This window comes from Stylophora pistillata, chromosome 1 (genome assembly GCF_964205215.1).
Source record: "Stylophora pistillata chromosome 1, jaStyPist1.2, whole genome shotgun sequence".
NCBI classification, from domain to species: Eukaryota; Metazoa; Cnidaria; class Anthozoa; order Scleractinia; family Pocilloporidae; genus Stylophora; species Stylophora pistillata.
The window spans coordinates 14,750,238-14,773,163 of record NC_142519.1 but is presented as its reverse complement, the minus strand read 5'-3'; the positions used below and the strand labels follow the sequence as shown (position 1 = coordinate 14,773,163).

Genomic DNA, 22,926 nt, shown 5'->3' with positions numbered 1-22,926 from the left:
TAGGGCTAGATAATGTCTACGGACAAATGTCTAAGCATATTTTCGCGCCAAGTGGAGGCTATAGGTTATTCAAGTGTGCGCGTTATGTCTCAGTTATTCCACCAGTAGTTAGATTCCACCCTCATCTTGTAAGCTTTAAAACAAAGATGCGCAAGATCGCGGTTTAGGGACAGCTGGCAAAAACAAGAAATAAAGCTGAAAAGGTTTTTTTTTAAAAAAATTAATTTCCAAAGTCAGGCAATCATTTACAGCTTTGAAAGAAGTTCCAAAAATATTCACAGTTTACTTGCACAATACTAGTATAGGCATATTTCGATATAGGTTTGTACTTGCTTAGCATTTTTTTGGGGTAATGTACAATAACACTACGTTTGTTTTTAGCGAACTGGTTACATGGGCCTTCGGTTGTTCTTTGTCAGGCCCTTCAAGTTTGTGTTGCAGGGAAAGAGATGGAAGTGTGCTGAACTGAGAAATCCTTATTCCATAAAAAAATCTTATTCTCTTATTCTAAGAGCACACTTGTAAATAATCATTTAAGCTAACATGTTAACACTTCTAGGAACAAATAAAAATAATTTTTACTCCAAGCGCAGAAACACCTTAAGAAAAATACCTCTCGTTTAAGGAACTACGTAAAAAAGAGACTTGCCTACCTCACGTTTTGACTTTGCTAACTTTGAAATTTTCACCCGCTAAGGTAAGAACAAGGAGCGCAGAAGAAATTTCCGAGTTCAGAGCACCAAATATTTTCATAGCCGCTGTTTTCCGCATTAAATCTTAAACGGTAGAGGCTACGACGTCGCTATTGGACCTTAGTTCACCCGAAATTAATTAAATTAAAATTATTACGTTAAAAATAAATCGAATCTCGTTTAAGGTGTCCTGACTCAGTCCCCTTGAAATACGAATTTAAAACAGCAATATTAGTTATCTAGAATTGTGTATACCTTCTCTACAGTCTGAAGAATCCAATATACAGCACCTAGAACATTTCTGGTCCAGACACAGAAGCATGCTAATCACGTTACGAAAACAAAGCGTCACTCGTGCGTCACAGCACCAAACTCGCTGATGAAAGTATCAATTCATTATTTTCATTACTCGCAAAGGATAGTTAATACGATCGTGTCATTTTATCAGTGCATCTAAATAGAGACGCATTTTTTTCATAGTCAGTATTCCTTGGCGTAAGCTCTTTGAGTCAAAGGAGGCTTTTGCTGTCAGCAGCATCTACCATTAGTCCAATCTACATCACTGAACAACACTTACATTGTGGAGATGAAAGCCCACCTTTCTTTACTTTTTTACGTTCCTTTTTTTCTCCTTGGTTCTCAGGTGATAGTAACATTAGTACGGGTAATGTTTCATCAGTTCCTTCTTCCTTCTCTACAAAATGGGCAACTTGAGCTTCTGCCTCTCTCGGAGAATCTGGAATAAGCTTTTCTTCAAGGGGAATATCTGTATAAGGCTCCATTTCAGATTCGTCGACGCCCTGCGTTCTATTTGGGAGTGTAGATTCCTTAAGTTTTCGAGGGCTTTCCGCCACGTTAAACTGCTCCTGAGACTCGAGAATTCCACGATCCTCCGATACAGCTAAAGGTGCAGAACCTTCGTTTTCTTTCTCTGGTAGTATTTCGGGAGCTGATAGCCTCCTCCGAAGCACGACACGTAATAGTTCGACCTCACCGTCAGTGTTCCCTTCATGAAATTGCTTGGTATACGAAGTTGGTGAGAGCATTTCTTCTGTTGTGACCGTGTTAGGAAGAGAATTAGTTGAACTGCTAGCTACCTGTAAAGTCGTTTTCTCGTAAACCGTTTTGGTTACAATGGTTTCACTATCGTGGGCAGATTGTTCATCAGTACTTTCTATTGACGTTACAACCGATCTAGTGGTCGTGATGAATTCGGTCTGCTTAGTGTCTTGCCAGTTGTTGTTTACTTCTTGCTTGCTGTGTGCCACATCAAATTTCTTTTGCTTTTGTTCCTCTTCTCCCTCTAACTCTAAAAGATCAGAATGAAACTCGACTTCATTCTTCTGCACAACAGGGGCAGCTGTTTCTTTAATGGAATCCTCACCTTCCTTCTTTTTTTCTACTTGAGGTATGTCTAACACAACTAACGGAGTCTCTTCCTTGCAAACGGATTCTGTTTCTTGGGTGTCAGCTTCTTGCTCGTCCAAAAAATTCTGAGAAATGGGCTTCTTTTGAACTATAACTGCAACAACTTCGTCGACAGCCTCTCGCTTTTCTTGTGTATCAGATTCTTGGAGTTGTTCTCCAGAGATCTCAGGATCAAGGAGCGACTCCATGTTAAGTGAAGCTCTTCTCTTCTCAACCTTAACAGCTGTCTCTTCCTCGACAGGTTCTTTGTCACTCGTTGGTGCTAATTTCACTACTTTACTGTCGGGATGTCCTGGAGATGGCTTTTCGACTATTGATTCAATATTGATAAGTAAAGACTCCACCGTAGTATCGTTGTCTTCCTCCGTGTCGTCTACGAACTCATCACCAGGAGTTTCATGATCGTGCAGAACCTTTGACTGAAGTGTAGCAGTTTTCCTTTCCATCACTACAAGCTCCGCTTCTGTGACTGGTTCTTTCTGTTCTGTTGCCTTCTCTTGTATCAGAATTGACAGGTTGTCTTCCACTGGTTTGTTTCCATCGTCTTCCCCACCGTCGAACACAGCCTCCATGTGAAGTGAAACAGGTCGTTTTTCTATAACGAGAGGAGATTCTTCTGCTATAGCCTCGTTTATATCTGTTGATTGTGTGGCGTGTATTTCTTTGCCTTTTATAGGTCTCCTAACAAGTTTTACAGAATTTTCATCAAAGGCCTCATCCTCCTCTTCAACGTCCCCCCTCACCTCCAGCATCGGGTGATAATCAAATGACTTCGGCGCTGTTTCCACTGCTACGACGGGAGTTTGTTCTATTGATTCCAGATCCACAAGACTTTTTTCTTCATGAGATGACACAGGCTTCTTTTCTATCACCTCAGGTTGATCCTTGTTTAATATGTTTCTAACATGTTCTTCTTCTTTATCAAACACAGCGTCCATATGAAGTGAGACAGGCCGCCTTTCCAAAACAGTGAGCGAATCTTCTACTATAACCTCTCTCATCTCAAGAGAGGGTGTAGATCTATTAGTGTCCACTCCATCGTCGTTTCTAGGTCTCGTAGGTAGTTCGATGGAAATAACATCACCATTTTTGTCCTCTTCCGGTTCTTCAGCCTCTTCTAACATGGGATGATACGAGAACGACCGAGGCTCCGACTTTACTACAATGGTGGATGTTTCCTCTACTGGTTTCTGAATGTCACTGCTTTTTCCTTCGCCAAACAGGTGCTCCATATGAAGTGACACAGGCCTCTTTTCCACAACCTCGGAAGAGGCCTCCTCTGCTGTTTGCCTGACTTCATCTTCCTCTCCGTGATTAAAAGCAAAAGTAGGTTCCAATTGAAGCGATACAGGCTGCTTCTCTACAACAAGAGGTAATTCCTCGAATATTACGCTCTCCGTTTCATAAGCTTTTGTTGTTTGTTCAGTTTCTTCTTTCGGGCCTTTTCCTCGCTTGATTGTGACTAGCTCATCCCCGATGTCTTTAGACTTATCGTCATTGTTCTTGTTCTCATCCTCAATCTTCTCTTCTAACATGGGATGATAACAGAACGATCGCAGCTCTGATTCTAATGCAACATAGGATTCTTCTTCTATTGATTCTGGAGCCTCGTTGCCTTTGCCGTCGTCAAACAATTGCTCCATGTGAAGTGACACTGGCCTCTTTTCCACGACTTCGGGAGAAGCCTCCTCTACTGTTTTCCTGACTTCGTCGTTTTCTTCCAGCACAAATGCAGCTTCCACGTTAAGTGATACTGGTTGTTTTTCTACAACAAGGGGTAGTTCCTCTGTTATCTCGTCCTTTGCATCTGGAGACTTTGTCATTTCTGCTGTATCTTTTCCAGCGTCTTTTTTGTATTTGATATCAATCAATTCATCGCCGTCTCTCACGAACTGGTCATCATCTTTTTCTTCAACCCTCTCTTCGAGCATCGAGTGATAAACGAAAAATCGTGGTTCCGATTCTACTGCAAAAGTTGAAACTTCTTCAATTGGTTCTCGATCTTCGGTGCTTTCTCCTTTATCAAACAAGTACTCCATATGAAGTGACACGGGCCTTTTTTCTATAACTTCGGGGGAGGCTTCCTCTATTTTTTGTCTGACCTCGTCGTTTTCCTCGAGCTCAAATCCAGCTTCCATGTGAAGTGATACAGGTCGTTTTTCTACAACAAGGTGCGGTTCCTCCGATATTTCGTCCTTTGTATCTATAGATTTTATCATTTCTGCGGTTTCTTTTCCATTGCCATTTTTAAACTTAATTGTGACTAGTTCATTTCCGATGTCTACAGACTTATCACCGTCATCTACATTCCCATCTTGATCTTCAAGCTTCTCTTCTAATATCGAATGATAACACAAAAGTCGTGGCTCTGATTCCACTGCGACAGTCGAAACTTCTTCAATTCCTTCTCGAACCTCAGTGCTTTCATCTTCATCAAATAAGTGCTCCACGTGAAGTGACGAGGGTCTCTTTTCTATAACCTCGAGAGACGCCTCCTCCACTGTTTGCCTGACCTCGCCGTTTTCCTCAAGCTCAAACGTAGCTTCCATGTGAAGTGATACAGGTCGTTTTTCCACAACAAGGGGTGGTTCTTCTGATAGTTCGTCCCTTGTGTCTAAACATTTTGTCATTTCCACAGTCTCATTTCTGGCGCCTTTTTCGAATTTGATATCAACTAGTTCATCCCCAACTTCCACGGAATTGTCATCATCTTTTTCTTCTGCCTTCTCTTCTAACATCGTGTGATAAACGAACGATCGCGGCTCTGATTCCACTGCCACAGTCGACTCTTCTTTTATCGGTTCTCGAACCTCATTGTTTTCACCTTCACCAATCAAGTGCTCCATATGAAGTGACACGGGCCTCTTTTCTACAACCTCTGGAGAAACCTCCGCGATTGGTTCCTTTTCACTTTCCTCTTTCTCAAATATAGCTTCCATGTGAAGTGATACAGGCCGTTTTTCCACAACGAAAGGCGATTCTTCCGCCACAACTTGCCTGGAATCTGAATAATTCGTTGTTTCCAGGTCTTTTTCGGACTTCGCGGCTGCTGATTCTGCTTTGACTTCTAAAAAACTTTCATGAAAGTTATCACCCTTGTCCCCTTCATCAACAATCTCTTCTAACATTTGGTGGTAATGGAATGACCGTGGCTCTGATTCTGTTGCAACGGCATAGGCTTCTTTTACCGGCTCTAGAACTTCGGTGCGGTCCGTCTCACTAAACACGTTCTCCATGTGAATAGATACAGGCCTCCTCTCGATGACCTCAGGAGAAGCTTCATCAATTAATTGCCTTACTTCTTCCATGCTATGTGACACAGGCTTCTTTTCTGTCTCCTCAACAGGGGTCTCCACCTTTTCCTCTCTAGTGCCATGGTCCTCCTCGTAGTCAAAAACAGTCTCCAAATGAAGGGATGGTGGCCGCTTTTGTACCACTAAAGGAGATTCTTCCTCCATAACAATCATCGTGTCCGCAGCTTCAGTCTCGGTTTCCTGACCCTTTTGGAACTCTATAACGGTTGAGTACTTATCTATCTGTACAATATCCACATGAACCTTTTCATCGCATTCCACTTTTTCGTCTTTCTCCACAAGCAGAGGGTGGTAATGGGACGATCGTGTTTCCACTTCCTTTGCAACGAGGGAAACTTCCTCTAATGGTTCCCGAAATTCACTACCCTCATTTTCATTCGATACTTGCGACAATTGACGAGACCCAGATATCTCTTCGATGATTTCGGGAGCACTCTCGAGGCTAGATTGTCTGACCTCGTCAACTTGCCCGTCGTCAAGGACAGCTCCCATATGCGGTAGCATGGATTTATCCTCCAAAACAGTCAGATTGTCGTCTTCTATAGGATCTTTCTCATTTTCTCCTTGGACGTTCTCCACTTCTTCGGACTTACTCTTTATGGAAAATAGTTCTGGGTCATTTTTCTCTGTTACTTTTATATCATCTTCCATGGATTCTTTGCTTTCCAAAGTAACACCATTAACTGTTATTGATTTAGTGTGGTAAGTAATCGTTTTCTTTTCGACGGCAGCGGTTGAATCTTCGTGAGGCAGACCACTAGTCGTTTGCTTCTCGTTTCTCACAAATAATACTTCTTTCACGTTGGTTTCTTTTGCTTGTTCTTCCTCTTCCTCTTCCTCTTCTTCTTCATTGAGACTTTCAGGAATTTCTATCTTCGTTCCTGATCGATCAACGTGCCTTAAAATAGTTGTAACAGAGGTTGTTCTTATTGTTATTCCTCCTTCTCCATTTTCAGTTTCAACCATTTTTTCATTTAATAAGTTCTGAGAACCCTCGCTAGAAGCTATTTCATCCTCTTCCTCGAGATCAAAAAAGCCATAGTTAACCACCCCTTCGCTCTTAGGTCCATTAAAAAACATCATATTCTTATCTTTCAAAGTCTCCTCTTCATCTCCCTCGAGAGAATCTGGCGTATCATGTTCTTGGCATTGCGTCTCCTTCTGGTTAACACCACTTTGACCATTTCCATTGATTGACGAAATACTCACATCATAAGTAATTGAGCCGCTGTCTTCCAATGATAAGGCTTCTTGCTCCATTTTCTTCGGCTCGTTTTTCGCCTATTTATTATTTCAGTCCTATTAAGAAAAAATGTTACATAAGAGTGATAAGTTAGTGAAAGTAATTTCCTTGTTGCCGGTGCCATAGCAGATTTGTACCTCCCCCGGATCATTTCCGAACTCTACCCCACCCCCCTTCCCGTACTATACAAGTGTAGGTTATAGTTAGATAAAATCAAATGATCATAATGCGAGAGTAGACGTGCAGAATATACTTGAGAAGAGATACAAACCCTTTCCCTTATTTAGTGGTGGCTTTACAACTGGTCAACACATAGGATCCATTAAAGTTCACAAAGCCGCGAACGGCTGAATAATAACAATTTTACTTCTGTTGTGAAATGTGAAATGTACTTTGTTGTCCGCAGGTATCCTTATGTGTTAACCAGACATGGTTTGATGCGCTACTTTAGTTTAAGGTGTAATGGGCCGGATGTAACCGGGAATTACAATTCATAGACCCCAACGCTTCAACACTCCTGTCTAGTGCCTTCATCAGGGGTGATCTAATCGTTGCGACAAGGAGGTCCTTTTGTATGCTCAATTATTAGCTGCCCTTTTTTCCTCACGAGGTGTAAATAGACGTCAGGTAGTAAGCCGCCATCACCACGATTTAAAGGAGCGTGGGCGGAATTAATATGCCAAGCTTCTAAACAAAGGCGTTGGTGGTAACGTCGATTAGTGGTGATAGTTTAAGAATTATCCTACCCAGTTGTATGAGGTCTCCTAGTGATTCAGGCTCATCGCTGAAAGATAAAATGGGTCATTAACATTTCCTCAAAGGGGTTATCCACGCTAGAACGGAGTGGTTTGGAGAAAGGCCTCAAGTTTGCTATTGCTCCTAGAAAAATACCGACAACTGAAATCGTCGCCGCTGTAGAGGAGAGCATTTCTCAACTCAACGACAACCATAAACACTAGGTAAGAGCAGAAGTAAGCAGCATACTCAAGCGAACTAAACTCCCTCCCAAAAACATTCAAAAGGATGTTTTCGATGCGCTTATAGCTCTTAAAAAGAATCCGGACAGGCTCGTATTATCTGCTGACAAGGGTAATTGTGTTGTAGTTTTGGACACACAATAATATTTTGACAAAGCTTTGTCCCTGCTCAATGACAAAAGTGCGTATACAGTCTTTCACTTTCATCCTACCAGTAAAACTAAAAGAAAGTCAAACAAAATGTTGCTTGATTTGAAAAAAAGCTGGTAAGATTAGTGACCATACGTACAAAATGCTACACAGCAGTGACGGCTTGATGTCCACGTCTTTACGGCTTACCTAAAATTCATAAACCAGGAATTTCATTGAGACCTATATATCGTCTCTTTTGTTAATTCTCCGACTTATGCAATGTCTAGTTATCTTATCACCGCCGCCTGGTTAGCTCACACCGCCGCCTGGTTAGCTCAATTGGGAGAGCGCCGGACTGCTGTGCGGGAGGTCGAGAGTTCAATACCGGCCGGACCAACACTCAGGGTCTTAAAATTAACTGAGAAGAATATGCTTCCTTTCTTTAACATCAAGAAATGGTTAGATATTCTAGTCTTCTCGGATAGGGACGAATAAATGGAGGTCCCGTCTCCTGCAGGGTTGGGGTAGGAGACGTTAATTTCCCACGCACGAGATTACTGTGTGATGGATGTCCTCCCTGGGGTGGGTTGGGTGGGTAGATTGACCCTGAAAAGCCCCCATGGGGAGTGGTCAACTAACGTATGTATGTATGTATGTATGTATCTTGCTAGAGTTTTGTCACCTGTTGTGGCGAGTACTGCGAATTTGCGGATTGCATTAGAGATCAACTCTTAACGCTTGTAAAGAAGTGGTATCTTTCCACGTTGTTTCGCTCCTCACTAAAATCCCAGTTGATTTTGCCGTTAAAGTTGTGAGATGCTTCCCTTGGACAAAGTACTTCATTGCCCGTGGAGGATATAACTCATCTGCTGTCTTTTTGCCTCACAATCACGCAATTTGCATCAACATGTCTTTGGTACAGCTATGGGTTCGCCCGTCTCTACTGTCCTTGCCAATATGGTAATGGAAGACGTGGAACAAAAGGCTGTAGACATTTCACAGGTTAAACCCTTGTTCTGAAAACGATATGTCGATGATGTCATCTCAGCGGAACGCCTCCCATCGCAGTTGAATTCAGCCCTTGAGCGTGAAAAGGATAAATACTTGCCCTTTCTTAAATTAGAAGTGTGCAGAGCGGAGCAGGATAATTTAAAGGCAAGTGCCTGTAGCGTAAACCGACACACACTGATAAATACCTCGCTTTCCACTCTCGCCACCCTATTTGCCATAAAAAAGTCCTTAGCTAAAAATTCACTCAAGAGGACCGACTGCCTACCATCTTCACTTAATTCGAAAGCTGAGGGGAGATATGTGCCCGACGTCTTAAAGGTAAATGACTATACCAAAACATTTCTCCGTAATTGCCAGGAACCAGTTACAACAAGCAACACTCCCGATGAGAAGGAACCAGCGACTGGTTTTGCTGTAATTCCTTACATCCGGGGTGTTACAGAACCCATCGAAAGAAGTTTGAAAAGCCACAAAGTTAATGTATGTATTTTGTGCGATATTTAGACAGGCTTGCCCAGTTCAGCTCAAAGCTGGTTTAATTGGGGGTCTGTATAAACGATGACAAGGCCACACCACAACACCGCGAGCTACGTTCACTACTCTTCGCAATAAGTGTACTAAAACGTCCCCTGCTAAACAGTACAGAGGAAGATGGAGGAGAGAGAGCTTACGGTTTTTCGTCCTTATCAGAGAAGACTAGAATTTCTAACCTGCAGATATCATAGCAAAGGCAGCACATTCTCCTCAGTTGTTTCAAGACCCTGAGTGTCTGGTCCGATCTGGGGCTTGAACCCTCAACCTCCCGCAAGGCAGTCCGGCGTTCAACAACATGAGCTAACCAGGCAGCGGGCATTAAAGCTGCTTAAAAACCTTTTCAGACTAGCACATATTTTTTCCAAACCTAAGGATCCTAACACGAAAAAACAACGAACCGATGCTATCTATTCTATCTTGGGTAACGACTGTGATCACAAGTATATCACAGACAGACAGACCAAATGTCACGTGCACCTCCGCCAATGTCATCTATTGCATAACTTGCTCTAACTGCCAAGAAATATACATTGGTGAAATGGGAAGATGGCTTGGTGACCGATTCCGAGAACAACCTCCCGACGTAGGAAAGAATGACAAGGACGCATCCAAACCAGTCACTAGACACTTTAATCTGTCTGATCATTTCAAGAATCATACGGCAGTCTGCGGCCTTTCCCTACCTTTAGGTGGTTCGGGAAGCCGCAAAACTCTTGCACAAATGTTTATCTTTCAAATCGGCATTCTTAATCCCAATGGTATCAACGTACACTTTTCATTCTACATATTTAAACTTGTTTTTCTCGACACCACGTTCCCACCAATGGCGTGGCTCCGCTTTCTGCATCGAAACACACACACAACCCACAATCCCTCAATTCGCTTTGACGAGGGGTTAACGCTGGAAAAGTCAGCTTTGAAACTCTTTAGGGTGGCCAATTTACATTATCAACTCAGTCGACAAAACAAAATTACCTTGTTACTCCCACCGACGCAGTATCACGGTTTCTTCGGAAACTTACTCCCTTTATTCATTAGACCAAACGTCAGTTTGGCGCACGTTTGAAAGAGCATCAAAATGCAGTCTCTTTTTGCAAAAAAGAAAATTCAGCCTTGTCGAAGCACACATGCCTATAAACTAACCATACAATCGGGTGGGATAATTCTAAAACAATATCACCACTAGTCGATGTTACCACCAGCGCCTTTGTTTGGAAGCTTGGCATATCAACTGCGCCCACGCTTCTTTAAATCGTGATGATAGCGGCCTACTACGTGACGCCTATGTACACCTCGTCAGACAAAAGGGCAGCTAATTAGTGAGCATATAAAAAGACCTCTTGTTGCAACGATTAGATGACCCCTGATGAAGGCTCTAGACAAGAGTGTCGAAACGTTGGGTCTATGAATTGTAATTCCCCGGTTACATCAATTAAATCCTTTAACCAAAGTAGCATCAAACACATGGTAAACACATGTAGATGTAAATATGTGTAAAAACACCAACGGACAACAAAGCGCATTTCATATTTCACAACAGAAGTAAAATTGTGATTGTCAGTATGTCACTGCATTTAACCCGAATGTTTGCACAACATGATTCAGTGAAATCTGAGCGAGGAATGAATGCACATGGTTTGAGATGGACGTGTGTCCAAATGCGCGGGGGTCCAGATCCGATGAAACAGCGCATTGTAACTTCAAGACAGTTTCCTTTGGCAGATCACAGGAAATTTCGGATCAAAAAGTAAACTTCGTGGCGCACAGAACCATCATGCTAATTCTTACTGTTGACGACAAGAAAAGATGGTACGAATGAAGCGAACCCTCATGCGCACGGCGATACAGGGAGGACCCTCGAGGAGACTTGTCTCGCGCGCGTGCTTTGTGAGTTTCAACTCAAACGCCTCGCGCAAAATATTAAAATCGCAATTTTGAAAAACACAGATTGATCCTCTCTTGCGCTTCGATCAAATACTATACAATAAGGTATTCTTCTTTCGTGAAAATGTATGATATAAGACGTTGATAAGCACATATGCGGTTAGAGGTTTAAGGTTCGATTAGGTTTGTTTACTGTTGCCAAAATCATTCACAAATCAAAGCGTGACAAAGACAATAACACAAGAGCCATAGGAAGTCACATATTTTGGATGCAATTATAGGTCAAGGTGATCGAGGAAAGGAGACAACGTAGCCAATCAGTTTTTAATTGCGGAGAACCATCCAACGCAATAAAGGAAACTGACCTCTTGAAGCAAGGAACCATTAATCCTACTCTAAGAGCATGAATATTTGTCGCTCTTAACTCGAGAGCAAAACAGACCTGTAACAATAGCTATCGCAAAAAGGTTAATTCAAACTAATTAACAAAAAATAACAATTAAATAAAAACAAACAAAGGAACAGAACTCACTTCTGTCTCTGCTGACCCGTGAAAATAAAACGATGCGAAATTTCACGGTTGCATGTAATCAACATCGATTGTATATTACGTTGGACCGGCATAGGAAAGTTTTCAATATATGTCATATCGACGTAGGTGTGTCAAGGCCAAAAATTATTTCGTTTTAAGAATGTGGGAAAGCTGAGAAATGTGACAGACGTTTCAAAATTAATGCCCGCAGGAACGAACGCTCGATCGGAAAGGTCAGTGGAAATCACGAATTCTTGACGAATGCATTCTAAAAAGGAAATTCAATGCGTTTTGAGCAATTTTCTATCGTAATTTACTTTCCAAATATGGAACTAAAGACATAATAATTGTGAACAATGGCACAACTGATCTGATAGTGAAATGTTGATGGGATGCATTTTAAATTTTATGTAAATGGTAATTCCAAATGGCATCACCTGTTATAAAATTTTAGTTCTTGGAAGAATACGTACTTAAAGCACTCAATTCTGTGGAAAATATTTAACGAAAACTTTCAAGGGAAAACGAATTTCACCTAAATTCCGCAGCATTGTTGATGAGTGGAGGTACCATAAAAATACTGTCAATGGCATAACATTGTTGCTCCAATTCATCGTTGAGTCTGGTTGTCACCAAAAATGTGCGATAAGAAGAAGGCTTTCTGATTTCAATCGCTGAAAGGCGACTAATTTCATCATGTTTACGATTTCTTGACCGTTGATCGCTCTCGAACAGTTGGGGACTGAAGTATACAGTGTGTTTCTAAACATCATTCTTCTCGCGCGCTCAAAACACTTGTGTTGATGTTGGTTAAAAACAGTGGGAGCTCATTGTCACAATCGCATCGGAAGCTGAAGTCTGATCCTAACTTGTCTGTTCCCATGTTAACAATCGTAATAAAAAAACTATCCGTGGCACTCACCTTTGGAGATGAAAGCTTTGACACTTCAATCTTGGTAGAATTAACCAAACCAATATCCGCAGTGCGAAGTCAGAAAATCGCCTTCGATCTGAAATATGATTCACTTAGATGGCTAAAAAAGATAATGAAAAATGTCGATCGAGTTTCAGTTTTCAAAACTTGAAGCCCTCGCGGATCGAAACTTCATTTCTTTAGTCCGATATCGCTCGCAGCAGGGTGATCATTCTCAGTTCTGCCGCAACGCAATTCCCCGCATAGTTTTAAAATTTCATGTCAATATTGGCTGTATACATTTCATGTCTATTTCACGGCTCGCAGCTCAAACAAGATTATCACGCGCGCTGATAACTATCAACGCGCGCGCGCGTTCCAGGTCACAAACAAAGAGCCAGTGAAATCTCAATGCCGGTGATGGCTTTTACGGCGAACGATTACAATTTTGACCAATTTACGGCTTATGGTTTATGTCTTTCCATTGTTGTCTCCTGAAATTTTATTACGAATAACTTTTTCAAGACTAAAGGTTACCATGTCCCTATTTTTCGCGGAACGGCCAAATGTTCTGGCCGTTCCACTGCTAACGGTTAACCTCATCGAGACCCTCAGTTTAATAGCTCAACTGCCAAGCATGAAAAATTCTGGACATCAAATCTTTTAATTCTAAACTAGAAAAGGGCAGAAACTTCTTTCTGAGAAATAACAGTCAACCTCACCACATCCTCAGCCGGGGTGGGGGGATAGGGGGTTACCTCCTCGAGATTTTGGGGGTAAGAATATTCTGGTAAGTAGGTATTAAAAATGGAAAGATTTGCGGTTAAAACGTTGTTGGCCACAGAATAGACTACAATAGAATAGGGCCAGTGGCACAAACTCAACAAAAATTGACCCAAGTACCCTGCCCCCGACCCCTGCCCCCCCCGTTGCCACAACCGAAATACATCATTGAAAAACAAACAAATAGACCTAAAAAAAGATAAAGAAACCAAACATTTACTCACAGCAAAAGCCACTAGGCAATGTATAAATAGAAATGGGGTATTTTCTCTGATCCTTGTGACTCCTTTAATTAAAAAAAAATTCTAAGAATTATCACCTTTATTGGACATGTTCCCATGATGTTTAGTACCAAATCTATTCTCTTGACTCATTTACAGGAAATTGTAACACAATTAGACAGGAGAATATCTTTTTTGATCATTGGACTATAAAGTTAAAAAGAACTGCCGTCGTAGCTTCAAATTCCCTGTGTAATTCTACCTTTTAACATATCAATTATTGAATCAGTAAAACAATTACTGCTTACAAAAGTAGCCAAGACTTTTTAAAAATGAAATGTTACTCATTCTTTATTGAAGTCTGTTGTCAAGTACACAAGTGCACCTCATTTCACCAATTCCTGAGCTTAGCCTCACCCTCTAGTAGGTTCACTCTTAGAAATTTTATGCAAAACAATGGATTTTTATACTACTCACAGAGTGACGACAGTATTTACATTTTCATAACTTAGTAATTCTATCCCAAGTTAAATAAAAAAATTGTCAATTTTAAATAAATCATGAAAAAGCCCTTGATGCAAATTGTTTAAAAAAACAAAAAATTGTCAAGATTAATTTCACCTCCTCCATATGAAAATTTGCCTTTTTTTTCGCATTAACACAACTTCAAGTTATAAAAATTTATTCACAAATGAAAAGCACAATTAAAAAGAATAATCATCATTTGAACCAGAGACCAAAGGATTGAGGGTCACTGGGAATTGTGCTTCAAGGAGGAAGTCATAAAAAGGTAATTTTTTGATTGGGAAATAAACACAAATCTGGATAATTTAGAGGAGCAGGGATTCCATTAAGGCAATTAAATATCCCTGCGAGCATAAACATTCTCAAATATACTACAATTATACAACAGACTGCTTAAAATTTGCAACCAGGCAAATCATTCCCAAATGAATGAAGTTTGCAGTAATGTGAGCATCAAACACCTTCCATTTTGTACAAATCTCGTAAGCAAGTAAGCTCAAAGTCATAGCAACTGCATACATTAGCCCCAAGAAAACAACGGTTCCCCAATTTGATATTTCAAAATTCAGCATCAAATGAATGAAATCACTGGGAAGCTCTGGGAATATTAAACCTACTAACTTTGTTGGCTGGGATGTCCAGATTGTATCATGACTGTGTTATTTTTATAAGACAGAAATTCCATTTTTAAAAGATGTCACTTTTGCTTCACTAATGAACCCTCAAAAAAATGAAAACCATAATTAAAGCAATGATGTACATTACAAGAAAGCTAACTCCAAGACCAATAGCCAGATAGGAGAAAGTACGGGCTGAGTTAGATGCTACCCTTGCAGAATTGTAGTCTCCACGTGCCATGGAATTGCGAACCTGAAAAAAGAACAATTTTATCATATAAAAACTCAAGGTAAGTGATCTCTGGGATAAGAACTGATCAACATATCCCCCTCCACATTCTGCCTTACAAACTGCTCCTAGATCATCCCCCACCCCAGAATGCAGATCTAAAGGGAGGGGAAAAATGTCATTGTCCTTAAAGGTAGTCTGTTAATTGGCCATTAAGGCAGTCTGTGGATGTCAAATGTAGTCAGGTCCTTACAGCAGGGTCAAATTTTTTCAGGCCACCCTAAATTCTGATTTAAAGATGCTCCCCTTACACCTGGCTTTAAAGACACAATGTCTAAAAAATTGTTGAGATCATGGTTCTTCATGATGCTAAAAAAAAAATACTTGTATCCATATGCATACGTGCATTCAAGAAAAATGCCTTGACCACAAAGCTGTACATTAAGACAAAGTAAAAAAATACACACTTGCCTCATTGGATTTCAGTATAGCCAAGATACCTACAGGCCAGCAGCAACACAGGCAGGCAAACCAAGCCAGCCCTTGGTAATCGGGAGGAGAGGCTTGGACATTTCCTTGCACCACAAAAGGTGGACCAGGTTGCTAAAATATGTCAAAACATCATCAAAACATTATCTGCGACAACTAGGATTGAAGAGGTTTTTCAAAATGGTAGCATTTTTTTTTTCGCCATTTGATGGCAATGGTTTTTTTTTTTTTTACCATTTTTGTATAATTGGGTCCTTTAGTGGAATTTCAAAAAGCATCATAAAATTTTCACAACTAATTTTAATGTAGGAGATAACATCGTACAGTTTCTGAAGTTTATTTGCCTTTTGCACACTTTTACCAAGCTAGGAGCTTGAACATGGATCAAAGCCACCTCATGGTTAGTTCAATGGATAGAGTGCTGGACTGTTGTGCGGGAGGTCGAGGGTTCGAGCCCTGGCCGGACCAACACTCAGGGTCTTAAAATAATTGAGAAGAATATGCTACCTTTCTATAACATCAAGAAATGGTTAGATATTCTAGTCTTCTCGGATAGGGACGAATAAATGGAGGTCCAGTCTCCTGCAGGGTTAGGGGCAGGAGACGTTAATTTCCCACGCACGAGATTACTGTGCGATGGATGTCCTCCCCTGGGGTGGGATGGGTGGTTAACAGGACCCTGTTGATACCAGTGTTTACTATACTGAACGGGCTATCCTGTATAAATATAGATGTCTAAGGCCAACCAATATGTAACTGACTAGGTGCATTAACCTTTTCACTGCTACAAGGATGGACTGAGTATGTCTTGTATTAGATTACATATATGATATGAGGATGTGATCAATATGTCCTGAGTTGTAGTACTGGTATGAACACTACTACACCAGAAAAAAACAACCAACATATAAATATACCATGGCACGGTAAAGAACTGTACATTTGCGTACAGATGCAAGACCAAAAATGTGGAACATTTCTGGTGATGATAAAGATAATTCTGGCACTGAATTTGACAAGGAAAGTGATGAAAATTAATGCCTTAAGTTTGGTCCACACAGATCAAAAAATGGACTGCAGCAAAAGGGTTAAAATGGGACAAAATATTTTTGACCAAGAAGCAGAAAAAACATACTGTAGTAACCAAGAAACCACCAGCTGGAGCACCATGATACACTTGACCACCTTGGAAACTAGCTGGTGCTTGGTAACCAGGTGGTGCTTGGTAACCAGGTGGTGCTTGATTACCAGGTTGTGCTTGGTAGCCAGGCTGCAATTGGTAAACAGGAGGTGGTACTGGGTAACCTGGCTGTTGAGGGTAAGGAGTGGAGGAATCTACTTGATACGGAGGGGGTGGATCATCTGCAGGTTTATTCTCTGTGTCTGGTCGAGAATCTGGAATGTAAATGATTGGCAAATATTTCATGTTAGTATAATTTCAGAGCTAAGCAAAGAGTTTCCAGCAATCTGATCGGTTGAGCGGTTCCTTATATGATGCTTTATTATATGGCTGTGTCTCACAAGGACTGGGAACTACCGAATTCACAAATTTGATTGGCTGAAATCAATATTGAAAGCGGTCTAGATTTTCCTATCTAGACCAGCATCTAGACCGGTCTAGAAAAAAAAGGAACAAAGAATATAAAAAAATTGGCATATAAGACACAGCCATATAATAAACATCTTATCAACCAAGCTAGGTCAGTCTGTATGGGAGAATCTTGACCTTGGTCACTGGTACAGACCCCACTGCGTTCGGTCTGTACCGGCAACCTCGGTCAAGATTCTCCCATACAGACCCCCCGCTCAGTTAATAAGAACTAAATATAAACCGCTCCATGCGGTTTATATAAAATGTTAAAATAAAATGATAATAAATGTTACTAAAATGTTATGATTTTAGAAATTTCTCTGTTGTTCAGCTCTGAAATTATACTAAAACAATTATTCGCCTCAGGTTTGGTAAATATTGTCAAATAATCCCCTCAACTTTGTCTCGCGGATTATTCAACGATATTTACTTCGCCTTTGGCAAATAATTGTTAACTATAAAATAAAAATTTTATCTCAATAGAAGTGTTATCAAAATTGTGACTAATGAACCGGTGCTCACAGGCAATTGAAGGCAAATTAATCACAGGTGGCCCAAGCATAGTAGGTGTGAATTTGGGTCTTAAGGTCATTAACAGGAATACCTAAATATATTAATATTAAATTTTAAGCTTGAGAGTGTGCTATATAAAAAAAAGAAATATTGAATAAAAAAATTTAAAAAAATTAAAAGGATAATAAAAGCGAGAAATATAAATGTCTCCCTTGCTTTATTCTGTAGTTGCCTTGTCACTTTCAGTCATTTTAATGGTTTTTTGTTGACTTTCTTTGTACCGCATGTTGTGGTACTGTATAATATTATGGAAGGCTGATGACTTCAGTTGGTTCCGAGCACCAACCTTCACCTCTCCAGGGCCAACAAATTCCACATATGTCAACCAATCTCCCTTAAATAGGTGCCAGCAAGAACAAATTGCATACACCTAACCATTAGAGCAGCAAAAGTTTCCAAATTTCACTGCACTGACCTAAGAGGAGCTCCAGCAGTTTACCACCCATTCTGACTAAATCGCTTTGTAGTGACACGCAATGTAAACAGCCTTACAGTGAATTCGAATCTGGTTGAATAACACCCACCGACTCCCCAAATGGTGTTGTTGAGTAGAAGATAAAAACCAAAAACCTTCCTGTCAATCCCCTAAAGAGTCAGTTATTTGGTCAGATGCACTTTAGTACTTGAAGCGACCAGCCTTCTATATTTTCATTTAGTATAATTTCAGAGCTGAGCAAAGAGTTTCCAGCAATCTGATTGGTCGAGCAGTTCCTTATATGACGCTATATAAACCGCTCCGTGCGGTTTATATAAAATGTTAAACTAAAATGTTAATCAGATACAATGAATATATGAAGTTCATATATTTTGAACTGCTGTATTAAATATGTATGATGCACGATCCTTCGCAGTAGATAGCGCTATTTATGCAATAGCGAAAATCAGACCTGAAAAAAATCAGGCCTGTACGGGATTTGAACCACTGACCTCTGCGATACTAGTGCAGCGCTCTACCAATTGAGCTAACAAGCCAACTGGGAGCAGGCCGTTAAGTAACCGCCTGCTCCCAGTTGGCTTGTTAGCTCAATTGGTAGAGCGCTGCACTAGTATTGCAGAGGTCAGTGGTTCAAATCCCGTACAGGCCTGATTTTTTTCAGGTCTGATTTTCGCTATTGCATAAATAGCGCTATCTACTGCGAAGGATCGTGCATCAGACGTAAAATGTTAATGTTACTAAAATGTTATGATTGTAGAGATTTCTCTATTGTTTAGCTCTGAAATTATACCAAAACAATTATTCGCCTCAGGTTCGGTGAATATTGTCAAATAATCCCCTTGACTTTGTCTCGGGGATTATTCAACGATATTCACCTCGCCTTTGGCGAATAATTGTTAAATAGTAGCAAAATATGCGCACAAAGAAAGTCAATAATATAGCATTAAAACGACCAGAAGCCACAAGGCAGCTACACAATAAAACCAGGATGCTTGTGCTTCCTATTCAGTCTTAATAAATTTGTGACCTTAAGACCTTAAGACCCAAAACTCACACACAGTATGCATGGGCCGCCTGTGAATAAATAAAAATAATTGGCTTCAATTATGCCTAAGCCCTTGTCTATTGCATATTGGTTAGGTACCAGGAAAATATGCATGATAATAATGATAATAACGTTTATTCAAACCTCTTCCAGAGAATGCTGAATTACAGGTTTATAAATTATCTTAACAAGAATTATGGGAGAAAAAAGGGGAAAAACTGTACAAAATGCATTAAACTACATACAAGTAAAAACAGCATGTACATAATAATGATAATAATACTAAAATGATAATTATGTGTATTATAGAAAAATGAGTATGATTAAATTGGCAGGTACTTGACTGTCACAAAGTTCTTAAAACGATAAGTGGAATTTTTGGAGTGATAGTGAGTACGAATTGTTCTTAAAATGTAGCGGTCTGAAGATTTACGAACTTCGGCATACATGGCAGTATAAAGGGGGTTGTCATTATGAATATGACTTATAAAGGATTCACAAGCAGCACTACGGCGTGCATCAAGGGTTTCAATACCAGCTAGCATTAGGGTATCTGAGTACGAATGACCTGGCCAAATAATGGTGAGAGCATGCTTCTGCACTGACTCTCAGGTCTTAGATAAGTAGGACGGTAAATTGGCAAATGTAGTAGAGGCATACTCAAGTATGGAACGTATTAGGCAGTAATAGATGTAGACGATATCTTCCGCTGGGACAGAACTTCTCCTGAGCTGCCTTAAAGCAAACAACTCTTCATACATATGGCACTTCAGTTAGTGCCTGTGATGTGTTTTTTATAAGGTTTGATTTCTGCAAGTGGAATTGTTTATCAGTTCTGGGGTGAATCCAGGGGAGGTTTGGGTAGTTCGGTCGAACCCCCTAAATTTTCCCTCAAAACGCTGGAAATCATGTTTCTAAAGACCTAATTTTCAAAATCTCCTGGGGAGCATGCCTTCGGAGAATTATCCGAACCCCCCTTGACTAAATCCTGGATCCGCCCCTGTAGTTCTGTGCAATTTAAAGCTATCATCAATGGTATATACAAGAAAAGAGGTCACAGTAGGAATACGTTAAGAAATTTGATTGGATGACGTGTGATGCCTGATCCTCGCAGTAGAGAGCGCTATTTATGCAATAGCGAAAATCAGACCTGAAAAAAATCAGGCCTGTACGGGATTCGAACCACTGACCTCTGCGATACTAGTGCAGCGCTCTACCAATTGAGCTAACAAGCCAACTAGGAGCAGGCCGTTTAAGTTGATTCGTAATAAACCCGTGATAATAAATCGGATACAATGTATATATGAAGTTCATATATTTTGAACTGCGGTATTAGATACGTGTGATGCATGATCCTCGCAGTAGAGAGCGCTATTTGTGCAATAGCGAAAATCAGACCTGAAAAAAATCAGGCCTGTACGGGATTCGAACCACTGACCTCTGCGATACTAGTGCAGCGCTCTACCAATTGAGCTAACAAGCCAACTGGGAGCAGGCCGTTAAGTTGATTCGTAATAAGCCCGTGATGATAAATCAGATACAATGTATATATGAAGTTCATATATTTTGAACTGCGGTATTAGATACGTGTGATGCATGATCCTCGCACGACTTAACTGTGCTATCAATAGGATACTACTTACTGTAATGAAATCTTAAAATATAATATAAAATTAAATTAAAATGAAAGAAACTGATTTTGAGATGGGAGAAACAATGAATACTTTATAAAAATACCATTTCTGCATTAAAATCAATATGCTTCTTTCATTGTAACTCATTACACATGCTTAAGTCAAGGCAATCCAATCCCCCAATTTCAGGTAAGTATCTAAGAAAAAAATTCAGTCACAAATAGCAATGCATTTACCTTTTGCTGCCATAACTTGAGCTTTCAGCCAGCAGCCAGACCTGTTTCAATAAAACAATTAGTCATTAGAATTGCTGATCAAGGCGCCATCATTCCACATGAAAGGGCTACTTGACAACTTATTGAGGCAAGATTTCCGTACAACCCCTTACTTCATTAATTATACATACAATTCTTTGATAAAAGAAAACAGAAGCAAAACAACAGATTACCTTTGGGACTTCGGCTTTGTATGGGGTTATACGGAAATCTTTCCACATAGATTAAATGTACTAATTTACAAAACGAAAAAGAAATAACTCTTCGACTCTGATCTATGTATGGAAACACAAATTGTATTTTGTACTGTCAAACGGGGCTAAGGAGGTGTAAGGCCGGTAATCCAATACATTTATAAGATCTTAGTCAATAAGTTACAAAATTAGTCTTGTTAAAAAACACTTCCAAAGTGCGCTGTGAATTAATTTCGAAATCGAACAAACAGAATCACGACTCCGCCGTAGAGTTTAGTGAGCACGTGAGGAGAACTAAAGACACGGGTGACTTACCGAGTAAATGTAAGAACTAGTTTCTTCTAAGACGAGAGTTGGTAGTTCCCGACTATGGAACAAGATCAATCACTTTTTCAAGCAGTATGGAGAAAAAAAAACACACGGTAACCAAACTAATGACGTCGAGCGAATACGACTGAGTTGCACAATTACCCCCTGTGGGAGTCAGGGTGGTAGAGATTTGTCTGAATAAATTAGCGCAGCGAACGCGAAGAGCCGCGAACAGTAGGAGTATTTCCAAACTAATTTTGGTTGAAGAACCTAGAATCAGCTATCGCACGTGGCGATGGAGAGCGAATAATCTATTTTTTAGAGCAACATGCTGATCGTTCAACTCTAAACATGTTTTGATTTCATTTTAATCACAACTGAAACGATGTAAACAAGATTGCAGTATTAGGGATAGATTGCCAGTAAATTTATTAAAACAAATTTATTTCTTCATCCGTGAAAAGTGCAGCATTCGAAGAAAAACATCAGTGTCATAACTGGAGTGAGCAGAGAGCAAGTATTTAATTAGGTTTCGAATACATTTGTCAAAATCCCCTCGCTTTTCAAGAGTAGTAGATAAGAAAACCTTTTTTTTTTCTTTTTAATTCTCGGACCATAAACCATGGTAATATCACATGTATGCCAGTACTTTGAAAGAGACGACAACTTTTTGTAGCTACCGTCTCCGTTTTCAAATGTCTCGTTTTGCTGAAAAGATGGTCTGCACTAACTCCCTCCATTAGGAAAAAAAAAAGGAAAATTAATAATGATAATAATAATAATAATGATAATCCCGTTGATAATCGTGCATTGATATGATCTAATCCTACAGCTTTGTTAGTTCGTAAAGTTTTCGGTTGGGTGAGAACAAAGGATTCAGTGATAGAATAATAAAAAAATTTTTTTTTTTTTGGATACATGTACAGTAGGAGTAGGTGTGTAAGACAAACTTTTTACTGTTGTGAACTGAAGACTGGAGTTTTTCTTTGATTTTCGTCACCAGTTTGGTACGAACGGTATTCAGTTGTCTTCGGCTGGGCCTTTAGCAGAGCACAATAGAACAATTACTAACTGCGGAATGGGCTACACCGCGCCGCCTAAAAAGGCAATTTTCGATCTCGCTGGCAGTTTCGAAAGTGAGTCGTTCAGTGCATCAATGAATAATTGTCTCAGAACAGACGTCAGGTGGTCGGCTACATATACAACCAATAAACAATATCTTACCCTCAGGGCGATTCAATTAATCAAAATTAATCAACATCTCTTTGAATTCATATTTCACTTCGTGTCCATGCCACCCAATAAAGAGGAAAAATAACCGCAGGTGCACCCTTGTACGAATTGA

General features: G+C 40.1%; 2 protein-coding genes and 1 long non-coding RNA gene across 4 annotated transcripts; all 3 read right to left on the bottom strand.

Moving 5' to 3' along the window:
- Window positions 1-258: 258 nt before the first annotated feature.
- Window positions 259-13,841, bottom strand: LOC111324308 (uncharacterized). The gene is made up of 2 exons (XM_022927839.2): window positions 12,670-13,841; window positions 259-6,733 (listed from the first exon to the last, which is right to left on the bottom strand). Exon 2 carries the CDS (start codon window positions 6,692-6,694, stop codon window positions 1,247-1,249), a length of 5,448 nt encoding a protein of 1,815 aa, XP_022783574.2. The 5' UTR covers window positions 6,695-6,733; window positions 12,670-13,841; the 3' UTR covers window positions 259-1,246.
- Window positions 13,842-13,987: 146 nt separating this feature from the next.
- On the bottom strand, window positions 13,988-22,897 carry LOC111324283 (proline-rich transmembrane protein 1). 2 transcript variants are annotated; one of them, XM_022927804.2, is made up of 5 exons: window positions 22,806-22,897; window positions 21,040-21,080; window positions 16,660-16,919; window positions 15,507-15,638; window positions 13,988-15,059 (listed from the first exon to the last, which is right to left on the bottom strand). In XM_022927804.2, exons 2-5 carry the CDS (start codon window positions 21,050-21,052, stop codon window positions 14,901-14,903), a joined length of 564 nt encoding a protein of 187 aa, XP_022783539.1. In that variant the 5' UTR covers window positions 21,053-21,080; window positions 22,806-22,897; the 3' UTR covers window positions 13,988-14,900. The 2 variants fall into 2 exon arrangements, with proteins under 2 accessions (XP_022783539.1, XP_022783538.1); XM_022927803.2 differs by lacking the exon at window positions 22,806-22,897 and adding an exon at window positions 21,588-21,749.
- Window positions 17,829-21,033, bottom strand: LOC148741346 (uncharacterized). The gene is made up of 2 exons (XR_015993486.1): window positions 18,845-21,033; window positions 17,829-18,450 (listed from the first exon to the last, which is right to left on the bottom strand). It is a non-coding gene; the product is annotated as an uncharacterized LOC148741346 (long non-coding RNA).
- Window positions 22,898-22,926: the final 29 nt, after the last annotated feature.

Excerpts from the sequence above, each read along its gene's own strand:
- LOC111324308 (XM_022927839.2), bottom strand. The coding sequence starts at position 6,694 with ATGGAGCAAGAAGCCTTATCATTGGAAGACAGCGGCTCAATTACTTAT.
- LOC111324283 (XM_022927804.2), bottom strand. Across the intron at positions 15,639-16,659 it reads GTGGTTTCTTGGTTACTACA|CAACCTGGTCCACCTTTTGT; the intron begins GTATGTTTTTTC and ends GACATATTTTAG. Across the intron at positions 15,060-15,506 it reads CTATACTGAAATCCAATGAG|GTTCGCAATTCCATGGCACG; the intron begins GCAAGTGTGTAT and ends TTCTTTTTTCAG.